Source organism: Populus euphratica, unplaced genomic scaffold (assembly GCF_000495115.2).
Source record: "Populus euphratica unplaced genomic scaffold, PopEup_1.0 scaffold156.1, whole genome shotgun sequence".
Classification (NCBI taxonomy): Eukaryota; Viridiplantae; Streptophyta; class Magnoliopsida; order Malpighiales; family Salicaceae; genus Populus; species Populus euphratica.
The window spans coordinates 50,705-66,832 of NW_011499931.1; the positions used below are offsets into that span (position 1 = coordinate 50,705).

Below are 16,128 nucleotides of genomic sequence, written 5' to 3' on the forward strand. Positions count from 1 at the left end.
GAAAACCGGTGCACCTAAAGCTTAGGAACCCTTGATTACTGATGAGCTGATCCTTTGGTTGTTGGTGGCTTGATCTAAAAGTTGATCAGATGGTCCTGAGGGACCAATCTATGTTGCAGTGTAGTGAGATGTATTATTAACTTGTTATACCAGGTTACAGGACATAACAGGATCAAAGAGCAAATTGTTTTGAGAGGTGAAATGGATTTAGGTTTTAATCCAATTTGGTAAACCCTATTGATCCTATTAGATCAAGGGTCCAACTCTAAATACTATTAGGTCTAACAGTTAGGATATTTTTGGTATTTTTTAAATTGTTTTAAAAAAAATCAATTTTATAATCTCGTGAAAAAAACTGAAAAAAATTCAATCTAATAATATTAGTATCTATTTTTTCTTTTTTTTCCTCTCTTTCCTCTTTTTTTTTTATGTTTTCTCAAATTTTAATTGAATTTTATAGGCAATGCTGAGGATACACAAGAATTTATAATTAGGAAACATGGATCTGTATTGAAGAAAAATTTTCACCGCCCCAACTGCACTAACTACAACTATAAAAACTTATGCATTATTGATTTTGTTTTATTATATATAATAATAAATATTTATATGGATAAAACCAAAAAACTCAAAATAGTGTTAAAAAAATCTCGTTTTAATGGCTAAAAATCAATTTTGATTACTAAAAAATCAACTCCAAACATCAAAAAATATTTGTTGACCAGTATCAACTCAGTTGACCGGGTTTTGACCAAAAATAGTAGTTTTGACTTGAAATGGCCAGAAAGCGCAATTTTGACCCCAATTAACATGGTTTGACTCGTATTGACTTGGTGGATTCGACTTTAACATGAAATAGTCTAAATTTTATTTTTTATTTTTACCTCTGTTAGCATGGTTTAACTTGTATTAAACCGATAGACTTAGTTTTTACCAAAAATAGAGTGAAAATTATTGTTAACCCTGTCGACATAATTTGACTCGTATTAACTCGGTTTTGACAGAAAGTGATGATTTTCACCTGAAATAAACTGAAACCTTTTTTACCCTTAGTTGACATGGTTTGATTAGTAATGACTCGATGGGCTCGGTTTTCATGGAAAAGGCAGTTGACCTAAGAAAAATGTATTTTTGAATTTTCAACTTTTTCTTTATTGTTTGGATATAAATAAATAATACTTAAGAAAATTTTAGAGAATCCAAAAATTTGGTTATTACATTATACATGAACCTATTTCTTTTTCTTATGCTAATAGGTACGAGGCTTTACATAATTTTATAAAGGCTGGACTTCTAGCTTTAAGTCCCAATGACACTTGGTCTTCGATTCCCTTTCATCTTGAGATGAATATTGTTAGTGGTTATTGAGTGTACAAGATAAAATGTCATGTAGATGCTAGCGTTGAAGGCTAAAAGGCTCGGTTGATTGCTAGAGGTTGTACTCAACATGAAAATATTGACTATTCTGAAACTTTTAGTCTTATCATCATATGATGTAACCCAAATTTGAACCCTTTTTGTTTTTTTTATCATTTAATGATAAAAGTGTTAAAATCTAAAATTAAAAGACCAGGGGTTTAAATGCAAAGATTCAAAAACTTCAAGGACCAGATTGGAAATAGCCATTTCCAACCCCAAAACGACACTATTTCAACCACGCACAGTTCTTCGTCTTCATCTTCAAGCACTGAAAGCCCATCTGCAAATATGGAAAGGAACGTATGAAACCCTAGTATCCTAGTCTCATCCAAACATAGAAGAGCAATCCTATTCTTCATGATAATCATAATCCGACGAGATAAGGACTAGACTTTGTGTTCGAGTCCCAACAGAGACTAACTCCCTCAAATCATGCTTATCCCTCAAACCATGTTTATTAGGAGGAGAGACATCAGGTTGAGGGAAAGGAAGGTTGGTCCCTATAAATACCCCAGCAATCAACAAAAGAAGGGGAAGAAAAACTAAGAAGAAAAACAGATAACAAAAAGGAGAGAAAAGGAATAAAAAGCAGAGGAAGAGAGCAAAGAGTAAGGAAAAATGACAACAACAACAAAAACGCACAAAGAACAAAGGGAGGAAAGGTCAAAAGAAAGAGGAAGAAGAGAGAATTCTTCGACCAATACTCGGATTGTTACCTTCATCTTTATCATCATCTTCATCTTTGCCAAGTAAAGTTCTCTTCTCCTTGTTTCTATATAAATATTACAAAGAAAAAAACAGTGCAAAGGTAATTTAATTACCTTCGCATTGTGTAGTGCACGAGTGAGTTGATTCACACATGCTTGTTACCCAGCCGGGTCACCAACTTGGGCCAATGACTAGGCTGGGCCAGCTAGGTCTAGCCCAGCCCATATTGGTGGGGCGAGCCCCAGCCATAAAAAAAAATAAAAAAAACTTGGTCGGGTCTGGACTTTAAACCCAGCCGACCCAAATTATATAGCCCCAGCCATAAAAAAAAAAAAAACTTGGTCGGGTTTAGACTTTAAACCCAACCGACCCAAATTATATTTACTAAGCGTGTGTTTGGCAAAACACACTTTTATACCTTGGCCATAATTTTTATGTACATTTTAGTTTGATATTTGACTGAACAAGCCTGTTTTCAATATCAAAAAATTTTAAAAATATTTGGGGATCTTTATTAGTTTGATATTTGACTAAACAAGCCTCTTTTCAATATCATAAAATTTCAAAAATATATGAGGATCTTTGTTAATTTATTTGTGGGCCCCTCCCACTTTAATTTATTTTTTTCTTTGTGTTTTTTATTTTTTGTATTTTTTAAAGTTATGTGCTCAATCTTGGGCCTATTATTGTTAAATGCAAGTATGTCATGCAATGTTTTTTTTTTCCATCTAAAAAGAGCAAATAATAATAAAGGATAAATAAGAAAAAAATAACATAGAAAATTTCTTATTCAAATTTATTTTTTGTGAAAATAGTCATTGACGCTAAATTTAAAAGTATCGTATTTTTTTATTTGTGCAATATTTATCAATGTTAGAATTGAAAATATTCATAAGAAATGTTCACTAACACCAAAATCAAGAACATGAAAGGAAGAATAAAAAAAGCAAAAAAGGGGAACAAATTCTTAGAAATTTTTGGCAAAACTAACGATGTAGTCTATTTAAGTAAGATGCTTAGGAGGTGATAACATCTTTCCTTTAACGTAATCAGTCTCGTACTATAGAATCTATGTTAACTAGTTGTGACCATAATATTAGGTGACGACTCCTTGAACAAGATATTTTTTTCTAAAAGAATAAAATGCCAAATATCTATTTTTTTTGTATCAAGAAAAATTTTAATCAGTCACAGCGATGTCCGAGTGTGACATGGTAAAATATATTACTGTTTAGTTGGTTTTTAATGAGACATTTCACAAAGAGGTATACATATAGCAACCTCTAGTTTTTGTTGATTTTACTCTTTTTTTCTCATATGTCAGCTATATAAATCATTATATGGGTTAAAACAAGCTCTTAGAATACGATACACTAAACTAAGTGATTATCTTTTTATCTATTAGATTTCATGCTTTAAAGATTGATATCTCTTTATTCATTTTGTCTATAGGTATTGTTATATTATATCTCCTTATTTACATTGATGATAGTTTACTTGCTCCAATTCAATCTTACTCCACCTTTTGTTCCAATTGCTTAACTTAGAATTCAAGCTTTGAGATTTAAGAGTTGCCCATTATTTTTGTATGTCTTCCTGCAAACTAGTTGATACTCCTATTTTTGCCCCCAAACTTGCTATAATGTCCGATTGCATGTTTTCTAATCTTACATAGTTTCGTTGAATTATTGGTGCTCTTTAAAAATTCATTTACTAGGCTAGATATATTTTTGTTATGAACAAAATATGTTAGTTTATGCATGTTCTTACAAATACATATTGGGCTGCCGTTAAACACATTATGCATTATCTGAAAGGTATAATTTCTTTTGGCTTAAATATCACTTATTGTTTTTTTATTTACTTTACATTGTTTACAAATATTGTTTGGGCTAGTAGTGTTGATGATTGTAAGTCAACAGGTGATTATCTTGTTTATTTTAGTTATACACCAATTTCTTGGAAATCAAGCAAACAATGTATAGTTGCTTGATTTTCGACTGAAGCTGAGTATAAAGTTTTAGCTAACAAGGCTTCTAAGGTCCTATGACTTTAATATTTATTGATAAATTTGCAGATTACTCCTATTTATGTACCTATGCCTTGGTATGATAATTTAAGTGTCATTTATTTGTCCATCAATCCTATTTTGCATACTTGTACTAAACATATGGAAGTTGATTATCATTTTGTATATAATAAAGTTACCAAGAAAGATATTCAGATTCACTTTATTTTCTCTAATGATCAACTTATAAATGTTTTTACCGAGTCACTTTCATTATAATGATTTTTTATTCAAGTTTCGGGTTCAACCCTTACACTAAACTTGACGGGGTGGGTTGTATTATAAAAAGTGCTATTTTATAAGGTATAAATTACAATAATTCTATTTATCATGTGTGTAGGTTAATTGTGTGGTAATCTTTATACTAACTATTATACACTACCCTGCATACATAAATTAGTTAAGCCTTCTATTTTCTCAACTCTCATGGTCAAACAGTTGAATAATAGATACTTGTTTCTGCAGTAACCCGAATATGGGTGTTGCTCCTTGTGAGCTAAGATTGATGAAATAATGGAGAACCTTATCATGTGATCACATGTTATCATTGAGTAAATACGAGTCACACTTGGAAATCTCGAGTTCTATGGAAATTTAACCAAATCATTGTCAATTGCAATACGAATTAATCTCCATTTGAATTTTATTTATTTTTCAGCTTACTTTGCTCAGAAAGAACGTATTGTAGTGGTGATGATAAACCTACTGCACATGGTCGAACGCAGCTCGCAGGCGTCAAAATTAAGCTTCATGTCCTTACGGGACTGGGAAAAGAGAAGAAAAAGCAATGAAGTAGCAGAAGCTGGGACAACCAATCTAGATATACTGAAACTGAACTAAAGAAGAAATATTAGCCCAGTGAAAAAACTCCAAACATTGTGTGATTTACACATAAGCTTATTGGTATTGTGTGCTTAATATACGTACTGAGGACTTGTGCTAGAAATCTATAGCCTATACAAACATATACGCGCCTAGTTGCCCTTTTGTGCCATCTAATGCACAAAGATGAATCACTTAATATATCTCATGCAGTCACTGAATATTACTGTGATTGGAGATGATATCTACTATTCACTTTTGCGATAGAGTAACGGTAAGCACGAAGCAACCTCCTCTGAAATCTTCCAAGATTGAGCCTCACATTTTGGTTATCAAGATAGATCGACTTTGTGTATTGCCATCCCTTGTCAGACACGCTTCTGGGATCTCGAAGAACAGGATCATTCTTATCGTATTTGTCATACAATGAACTCTCTCTTGGAAGAATTTGGTAGCCAATATACTTTAAACCAAGCTTCCTTGCAGGCTCACCATAATAAGCATCGGCTGCCCATTCTGTTCCTAGAGGAATAACTTGGATAAAAACCGAACCGGGCTTCATAAACAGAAAATGAGTCATGGCAGCACCATGGACACCAATCATAACTTCACTTGAATTAAGTGCGCGATATATCCTGGCCAGTTCTGTCGTTGGTTGAGGTCTCATCACTTCAACTCGAAATCCGATTCCTTCAGCCATCTTCACCAATAAATTCTCATTAGTTATAGCTCTAGACCCATGTCGAGATAAAATTACCAGTTTAGGTTTCTTCAAGGTGGCTTCATGCACTTGCTTTAGGTCTTTTTTTGATGATTGAGCTTTCAGTTCAAGTTTCTTTCGAGCTCTTCGTTCTTCTTCTTTAATCATACTTTTAATTCGAGGCCAGTAAGCTCGGTCTAGAAAATTGCGAAAATCAACAATGCTTTTATTCTCCTGCATCAATGAAGGATCCACTGTGAGCTCATCATGGATTCTAAGACCAGCGATAGCTTCAGGAAAGCAATGGGTTTTCTTGTCTCCGCTAAAGTCAATGGCAGGATAATCCGAAAGAAGTGATAGTATGTTTCCATACTTCATGATCCACCAATTATGATAATCGAGAATAACAAACACAACCTTCTTCTTGAAATGCTGTGATGTAATGTACAAAGGCAAAATCCCATCATTGAATTCATGATAAAGATTACCGGTGTAGCCTCCAGTCGAAAAGAACACTGCTGGCACATCATGCATGACATCGCAATGATGGTTAATTCTAGAATTCTCTGTCTTTGCAATAAGGCCTAATTCACCAATTGAGTCCATCACACTCGTTTCCCATTTTCGGGTGTATGGTTTGATCTTTTCATGATGGAGTTCCTCATCTTTATCAACTGAACTCGAAACCTTGTTCATCACGGAATTGGTATTTCTTGAGGTGAAGAGGAAGATCGAAGAAGAGGCAGAATGTGTTCTTACATCCCCTTTCATAACACAGACATCAGAACGCGTACTGCTTCGGTCACAACATATGGTTCCTGAATTTACAACAAAAAAATGTGTAAAAAATTTGGGGAAATCAACAGTAAAACATCAATTCATATTACTATACGAGCCTCACATTTGAGCAAACTTCACAAAATAAAAACAAAGTAAGAAAGAGACTTTAACCCAGTAACTCTGTGTCTACTTTTTTTGTTACAGAAACTAGATCGTTCACTCACCTTGATTGAGTAACCACTTAAAACTCCAAAAGAAGAAAAAAGAAAAAATCAGTTCCATCATTAATTCTCCCTAACTTTCTTGGTTACGTAATTACGTAGCCCAAGGAAATTCTAAATATCAGAAAGCAACAAACTTCAAGGCTGTTAATGCCTAATACTGTTTGATTCAATCAAACTTTTAAAGAAAGAAATAGAAGAAGAAAGGAAAAAAGAATTGAACACCGCAAAAAAAAATGATGAGTACTAACCATTAGAAATCAAAGAGCTCAAATAAGCTTTTGCATTTACATTAGTGGCAACCCCATCACTTTCTACATCAAAAGAATCTGCAAAAACCAGACAAACATCAGCAAATGCAAAGAGGAAGAAAAGAAGAAAAAAAATAAAGGAAGCAGATAAAAAATAGCCAAAACCCATGAGAGAGAGGAGCTTACACGAAAGAGAGGAAGTAGAGGAAGAACAAAACAATGGAGGAGATAAAATAAGACAGCAAGAGAGAAGAGAAAGAATGACAAGAGAGAAAAGCTTGGGCCTTGTCCTATTGAAATAACCCGAGCTTGCTGCACTCATCAAAGATGACAACAGCACCTCCTCTTCTTCAACATGATGACGATCACCTTTTTTTAACTGATGATATCTATAGGAGTGCACCATTGCCAACTATTCTCAAATGTAAAGCTTCTATCTTTTTTGGCTTTATAAAAAACTCAACGACTAAAACAAGAGAAAGAAAGAATTTTTTTGAGTGAACAAAGTTTCTGAGCAAACCCCAGTACTTTGTTTTTTCACAAAGGTTCTTCCTTTTATGGGTTGTAAAAGTGTTGAACTAAAACCCAGTTTTGAACGGAGAAAAGAGAGCAGTTCATGTATTTGTTGAGAGAGAGAGAAAACACAAGTTGGTTTCTACGTTGTCGTAATGGTTATGCTGTGAAGGTGTTTCTGGGGGTGTTTACGTTGCTAAATTTGAAAGACAGAGAGGTTTTTGTCTAGTTATATGCTAAAGGATGTTTCTAGGGACGTGTTATATGCATTTATATTAATTGGCATGCCAGGGAATACAGAGAATGATTGCGTGTGTGTGTGTGTGTGTGAGAGAGAGAGAGAGAGAGAGAGAAGTGGCATGCCAAGGAATGATTGTGTGCGTGAGAGAGAGAGAGAGAGAGAGAGGAGAGAGAGAGAATGAAGGAGGAAGCGAAGGAGGAGCCAATGAGGAACGACGGTGTCTAAAAAGGAGGCTATTATATTGAACTTTGGAAAAAAAATTGAAGAACTGCATATGGTATTTTGTTTTCGGCAGTCAAATTCCGTGTGAAGAGCAAATCAAAGAGCCGTCCTTTCTCTTTTCAGTAGTGATCCATCGACAAAGTGTCATCATACAACATTTATAGTGTGGTTGTGAACCCCAAATTTGATGAAGTTTTATCATTCAAGTATGTGGTTGGTTTATCCTTCTAAATATATATGTCGTTGTTAATGCACCGAGTTTTTTAATTAAAAATATATTAAATTATTTTTACGTTTTTTTATTTTTATTATAGTACATAAAAAATACTGATTAACATATAGAAATTATTACTTTAATATTTTTGCAAATAACAATTAATTTGAAAGGCAAGTTGAAGCCGAAAAAAAATCATCAAGACACAAAATATGCATTTTATATCAGAGATCATTAGTTTAAAATGTAAACATATATTCAATACATGTGGAACAAAAAATGAATTTAATTGATCCTTCCAATAACAAATCAATCACTACCATAAAATCAGCAAATACAAATAAAAATACTAATAGAATTGTTTCGTTTATAAAATGTGATAAATTTTTCTAGCTAAATATGCTCTCATAACATTCATCAATAAATAGAAATGAAAATATTTTCTTGAAATATACTAAGAGAATTACAATAAAAAATCAAAAAATACAATAATATGTCATTTTTATAAACAAAATAACTAATAGATTTATTTCAATATGTCAGTAAATTCATTTGTAATATTTAATTTATAACTTACCGATCAATCCTCTTTTCTACATTTCTCATTTCTTTTTTTTCCTTTATTTTTCTGCACACCCCTCGAGTAATAATAAAGATTAGATCATATATATATATATGGATTTTTCTGCACACCCCTCGAGTAATAATGAAGATTAGATCATATATATATATATATATAGTACATGTGCTCTCTTTTATTCACCTTATGATCCCAACAAAGACCCACTTTTTTTTTCTTTTTCAACACCTCTATTATAAATTAGTTATATTTAAATTTACAAATGTTTATATTTATAATAAATATTTGATTTTTATACTAATTTAATTTAATTATTTTTTATTTTTATTTAATAGATTTAAAAAATTAAATTATTATTAATAGGGTTATTGGCTGACTAAGTCAATACATTTTAGAAAGTTTAAAAATAATTATTGCAAATATCATTGTCATTATTTACTCATTAACAGAATTATAGACGGTATGTGATTATATGTAAAATTTATCAAGTATTAGCGGATAAAAAAATATCACCATTGAAATTATATACAATTTTTTTTGTTGATGATATATTCATCAATAAAAATGCTAATGAAATAAAACAAGTAAAAAAAAATTACACACTTTTGCTATTAGTAAATCTATTAGTAAAATTATTACTAATAAATTTACTGACAGATTACGAATTACTTACAGGAGCTTTACAGGAGCTTTTCCAATGAAGTATTGTCATCCCGTCCGTTTGCTGATAAATTATGAGTATAAATATTAACGGAAAATTCTATAAATAAATCTAAAAAATTCTTACAGTGAACAATATCACTCTTAGCATTTTTATTAACTTTTTTTTTGTTAATTAATCATTAAAAAAAATGGACAGTTAGGTTGACGCTGGTATGTATTTTTGATGTTAGACTTCAATTTATATTAATATCTTACGTCAAAGTGTTCCATTAATTATAGATCATCAGATTTCTGGAAGGAAAAAAAGAAGTTGATGTCAAGAAGCATGTTGTCAGCCAACCTTTTCCCTTTGTTTCTCTGGTTGGCTTTGCGCATCTCTTTTAAGTGGAATTGGATTCCATTCTTTAGCTGGTATTTGGAATAGTACGAGCGGTAGTTTTTATTTTCATTTAGAATACATAAAAAATAATATATTTTATATTTTTAAAAAATAAAAAAATCAATTTTAATATCAGTATATTAAAACTAAATGATTAAAAAATACAAAAAAAAATCAATTGTTGTTTCAAACACTTTTTTCCTTGTTTGTTTTTACACTATAAACTTTGTTTTTAAAACATTTAATTTTTTAAATAAAAAAACTTCAGAGGCTAGTTGGAAACTGATCCCTGTAATCTTAACAATTTCTTAAGATGGTCCTTTCATCCAATTCACTACTTGCTAGTCCTAGAAAGCATGTCAGAAAGAGTGGACAAGTGTCTAGTACACGTCAGATCAAGTATCAAGAATTAATAGTAAATTGAACCATATTACGTAAATATTAAGAGTAAAGGGATCAAAAATAAGATTAATCCATTCTGCTTGTATTTCTTTCCAGATACGTCCCAAGCGGCCTCTAAAGCTAGTCTTGGGTAAATATTTTTTCAAAAATTATTTGTAATTCAAAATAATGGAAATTATATTTCTTAGAATTTCTTATTTTTAATATATGCATGTTAAAATAATCAAGAAATATAAGGAAAAAAATAATGATTTGATATTTTGTCAAATAAAAATTAAAAATCACTTTGAAATTAATGCATTATCAAGCTACCATTAGTCATAATTGGCAATGGACACAAATATTATGGGTTGTGAAAGGTGATTGAATATTATTAAACGAAAATCATTAACAAAGTAAATTAATCATTAAACGAAGACACAGAAAACTTGGTACTTAAAACGTCAATTCAATCAAAACATAACCCAAAATAGACAGCCAAAGAGAACTTCGCTGTTGGCAGCTCATCCATGAAAATAACATGCACTACCTTTGCCTAATCCTTAAAAAATAATACAGCTAATCAAGCACCGTCAAGAAAAATTCAACGGACGAGATTATATTTCTGAGGCTTAATTAAATACACTCCTAGAACAGGATCTGATTTCATTTATTAACCATTGAACTTTCATTTTTATTCATGTTTAATTTTTATTTTTTAAAAGTTCTTGTGTTTAGTTGAAAATGAGATAAAAATCTATAATTAATAAATTAACTAATTAACTTCCTTAATAAAACAAAATTATATGATGGAAGTATCCTTGATAAAAAAAAAAAAAAACAAGTCTCCTATTGAATAAAAAATTATTTTTCCTTATAAAACACAAAAAAAACCTCATGTTTTGAGAATCATTGTATATTAGCTTTGATTTACCATGGATTATAATAGCAAACTGATAAAATTGCTCTTAAAAAAACGACACAATATTATCTTTCAAAAGTAAAATTATTTTTTTATGTTAATTTTTTATTTTAAAATTATTTAGAATATCTCAGTCTTTCCATAATTTTCTACATGTTGAAATTACATTATTAATCTTAAAAGCCAAAAAAAAAAAACACTTTCATTCAGGGGATTTTTTGATATATCATAATTTTTTAAACAGTTAAATTACATAATCACCTTTAAAAGCCAAAAAAAAAAAAACTACCGTATGGGGGCTTTTTCATAATTTCCTATTGACATGAACAATATAACTATTACCCTTATAATAAAAAAGTCTTAAGCTGGGCTTTAGAGGCATGTTGGTAATTTTCACCTTCTTCTTTTTTTTTTTTTTGTAATTATCGCGTGGCGAAGAGGTGATTTGGTAGCTTGATTAATAAACTAATAATAAAATAGGAAAAGTTGTTGGTATATTTGTGGAACGCACTAGCGAGTAAGTCATTCTGCCTTCTTTGAATGGCATATGTTTTGGCTAATGATAGTTAAAAATTGGCTTTCTTAGTGTTTTTCAATTCACAACGATAAGGGATGCCTTTCTAGGAATCCCGTGTGACTTAATTCTCGGTAGTTTAGTAGCGATTGATGTAATTTTCAGCTTTAATATTTAGAGAACAATATTGTATTTTTTTTCTTTGCTATTTATTTATAAATAAACCAACTAGAAAGCCACATATTTAATGTTAAAAAATTTAATTTTTAGAAGAAAAATAATGATAAAAAACAATGTGTTTTTTTTACATGAAAAAAGATCAAAATTCAACTCATAAATTAGCTATAGATGCTAGGATAATTTGAAAAATTAGTCATATCAGATTGAGAAAGTGATTGAAAGGAAAATTTTTAAAAAATTATAAATAATTAATTATGCATTAAAGTCTCAATAGATATAATTTGTTGGTTCATATTTTAAATATGTGTTTTTAGAGGATATGATGAGTGACAAAAACATAGTAATTTTGTTGAAGTTGTGAAACTTTTAACATCATATAATGAATAAGTAGTTATTCTTAATTTGAATAATGCTCCATAAAATGTTAAATAAACATCACATCAAATTCAAAAAGAAGCTTTGTATGTCTTTGCTAAAAATAGTTATTATTCAATTATTATGAGATTGTTGAAGTGAGTTTTTTGTTTTAATTATTGATGAAGTTGAATTCAAAAAAAAGCAAATAATCTTTATTATTAGGTTTGTTGATAGAAATGAATTTATCCGACAATGTTTTTTGAATATAGTACATGTCAAATATATTGCTTTAACTCTTAAAAAAAAATTATTTGTTTTATCTCATCACAATATTAATATTTAAAATATTAGAGTCATAAGGTAGAAATATATGTGGAGAGTGAAATTATTTGCAAGTTTTATTCATTAAAGATTGTTCTTATATATATATTATGTATATTACTTAGCCTATCAATCAAAATTGGCTCTTATTGTGTAGCTAAATAAGCATACGATGTTCACACTTTTTTTTAATTTAATTTTTATTTTTAAAATTGTTAATTCTTCTTGCAAATGCAATGATGAATTGTAGACTTTTCAAATAGTTAAAATTAAACATCTAATTGTTGTTGGTGAGATTAAAATGGATAAATGAGTTAATCAAGTAGGTGATTTATAATGTATTAGAAATAGTAAAATAAGTTCCCACTACAAATAAATTTGCAATATGATAAAAATATATGGAGCAACTTGCTTAGTTCTTATGAACATTGTTTCATATGGATCCATTTATTCTCAACATAGTGATGCAACTTTTACAATTAAAATACTAATATCATTTGATTTTATAATCATCTTATATATAATAAAAAATGTTATGAGAATTATTTATATGATTTTGCTAAGTCTTGCAACAAAAATATCAAGATATTTTATATGTTATGCATCTAGTATCTAATATAAAGACTTTAATTCGAAACTTAAGAGATGATGATTATAAAAAAAAAATTTAAACTTAAGAGATGATGATTATAAAAAAAAAAAAATAGAAGAAATGACATCATTTTGTAAGCATTAAGACATTGAAATTTCTAACATTAATGTTTGTTTATCTAATGTGGGATAATCATATTGTCAAAAACATTCAGTAATAGTTGAGCATTATTGTCGAGTTGATATATTTAAAGATACCATTGATCAATAATTACAAGAGTTATATAATATATTCAGTGAGTAGGTGACCAACATTTTTATATTGAGTGCAAATTTAAATCCTAAAGATGCCAATAAATTATTTAGTGTTGAAGATATATATAGGCTTGTTGATAAGTACTATCTTGAAGAATTTTATAACTAAAAAAAACTTTATTTGAGATTCTAATTGTAGTTGTATGAGTTTAATATATCTAAAAAAAACTTTATTTGAGATTCTAATTATAGTTGTATGAGCTTAATATACCCAATCATCCAAAGTTAAAGATTTTTTTCTCGATTGTTAATTTATGCCAATGATTGATAGAAATTGAAAATCAATAATTTATCTACTAATTAACAAATTGATTTCACATATTTTCACTCTTTATTTTGATGGCAACTATTAAACGAGGGTTTTCATAAATGAAGAATGTTAAAATCAAACTTCACAATTGGATGAAGGATTTTTTTTGTAAATTATTTTATTATTTATATAAAAAAATTGTTGAAAAATTCACAATAGATATAATAATAGATAATTTTTATTCCATAAAAAATGACAAGTAAAATTAAAATAATTATGTAAGAATTTTTTTTATTTTTTTATTTTACTTTATTTCAAAAAAATATCAAACATAAATAATTTTTCATTTTAGTTATTGTTTCTTATAAGTTTTGTATGTTAACATTTGATAGGTATGAAAACTAACATAATTAAAATGATGGATACATTATGAAGATGAAATTAATTTTATAACTTTGAATCAATTTAATATTACTTTTAGCCTCTTACTCTATATAAAAGTCATTCTATTTTTATAGTAAGCTTTTACAATACTTATCTTGTTTAGAATTTTTTATATTTTTATTACTCAATAATTATTCTTTGTTTAATTTTTTTTGTAACAATGCATAAGTTGAATTAATTATAGCATATTTTTCCTTATACAAAATTAAATCATACAGTCTTTTTTATTTATTTATAACTCATATATATTAGATTAGGAAAAAAATCTTATTATATTAGTTAATTTTGCTCCCTAGAAGATTATCCTAACTCGACCTCAAGCAAGCATCTCATGTAAATCCACTGTATACAATGGCGGCGGAGGCAGGGGGAGCTGGCAGGGGCCCCGGCCCCTACAATGAAATTTTTCTCAGCTCTTCCCTTGACCCTCATTTAATGCATATTTCAATAAAACAAACCTTTTTAAAATGATTCTTCTAATTTGACCCTCTTCAATTTTTTTTTCTTGCTCCGCCCCTGACTGTATAAATGCAATTAGAGACACATGTAAATGGATGGAGGATCTCCCTCTCAAATCCTAATACTCTCACACATTCTTCAAACAAAAAAAGACACTTTAGTAGTGTAATCAATGGAGTATACTTGAGTTATAGGAGGCTTCTTTTATTATTATTTTTATCGATAACGGGTGTGAGATGGGTGAGGGTTTTACCCCCTCCAATACTCTTTATTTTTTTATTTTATGGTGTTATAATTTTATTTTGGAGAGAAACACATAGATTTTTATTTTATGATTTATACATGAACTTGAATTCTAGATTCTGTTTTATGAGGCTTAAAGAGATTATATTTGGATTGATGAGTTCTAAAATCATAAAACAGAATCTAGAATTCAAGTTCATGTATAAATCATAAAATAAAAATGTATGCATTTCTCTCGAAAATAAAATTATAACCTCATCAATAAAAATATAATTCATTTAAGCCTCATATATATATATATATATATATAATACCAGCATAAATAATTGTATGTAATGATTTGGTGGCCTGATGGTTGATGATGTATATTTTTTCATCTAGCCTGAGGATTTAAACTTGAAAGCAAATAAAAAATACATGTAAATTCTTAGAATATTTTTGGGAGGAAGAAGGTTTGGTTAAAAGTGTAATTAAAAGTGCGTTTATATTGGAATAATGTAGTGGCGGAGCCAGAAGTTTTTGTTATGAGGAGACAAATTAATAATAAATATTATAACTTTTTAATATGATTTTTTAAACTTAATTGAGTTATATGATTTAAATTTTTAAATGACTATTCATCTTTAAAGGATTTATGCTTGAAATACTTTTAAAGTGACGTGTTAATTTAATTAATGAATCTGATAATTTTTTTATTATCAATAGTGTTTACATAGTAATTAACACAATTATACAATAATAAAATCAGTTGAGTTGCATAATAATTCTAAATTTTTCATATCATATTCATAGTAAAATACACATTAATTCATCAATATTCATTTCAATATATATATATATATATATATTGATTAAGTTATATTTAATCATTTCTAGAAATTTAAATTATTTTTAGACATACACAAAAATTATATTAACTCATTAAATCAAATATGTGAAACAAGTTTTAATACTGTAGTTTCAAATAAAAGAAAATACTAAGAGAAAGAAAGTGTAACTTATGAGATTTAAACCCATGTCCTCTTCTAACTCCAAGCATCTCGTTGACAATTAATTACAAATAAATTTGTGATATAAAATGATAATCAATATATATAAATTATAAATTAAAAAATCTTAATTAAATAATTAATTCATAATTATAGTGAACTAAAAGACCTTAGTTAAATAATTTCAATAATCTACTATTTCATTATAAGAGATGTCAATAATAGTGACTCTACATGAACATTAATTTATTAATTTATAATAAGAAAAGAAATATTTAATTGATTAAATTAAGAAATTCAAATATTTATTTTGAACATATTTGAATACATTTATATCAAAATTCCTAAATTATCATAAATTCTAATATTTTTAATAATTAA

General features: G+C 28.7%; 1 protein-coding gene across 1 annotated transcript; it reads right to left on the reverse strand.

Annotated features, from left to right (window-relative positions):
- Positions 1-5,032: 5,032 nt before the first annotated feature.
- On the reverse strand, positions 5,033-7,762 carry LOC105136007 (uncharacterized). The gene is made up of 3 exons (XM_011041142.1): positions 7,156-7,762; positions 6,970-7,047; positions 5,033-6,535 (listed from the first exon to the last, which is right to left on the reverse strand). Exons 1-3 carry the CDS (start codon positions 7,373-7,375, stop codon positions 5,241-5,243), a joined length of 1,593 nt encoding a protein of 530 aa, XP_011039444.1. The 5' UTR covers positions 7,376-7,762; the 3' UTR covers positions 5,033-5,240.
- Between the last annotated feature and the right edge of the window lie 8,366 nt (positions 7,763-16,128).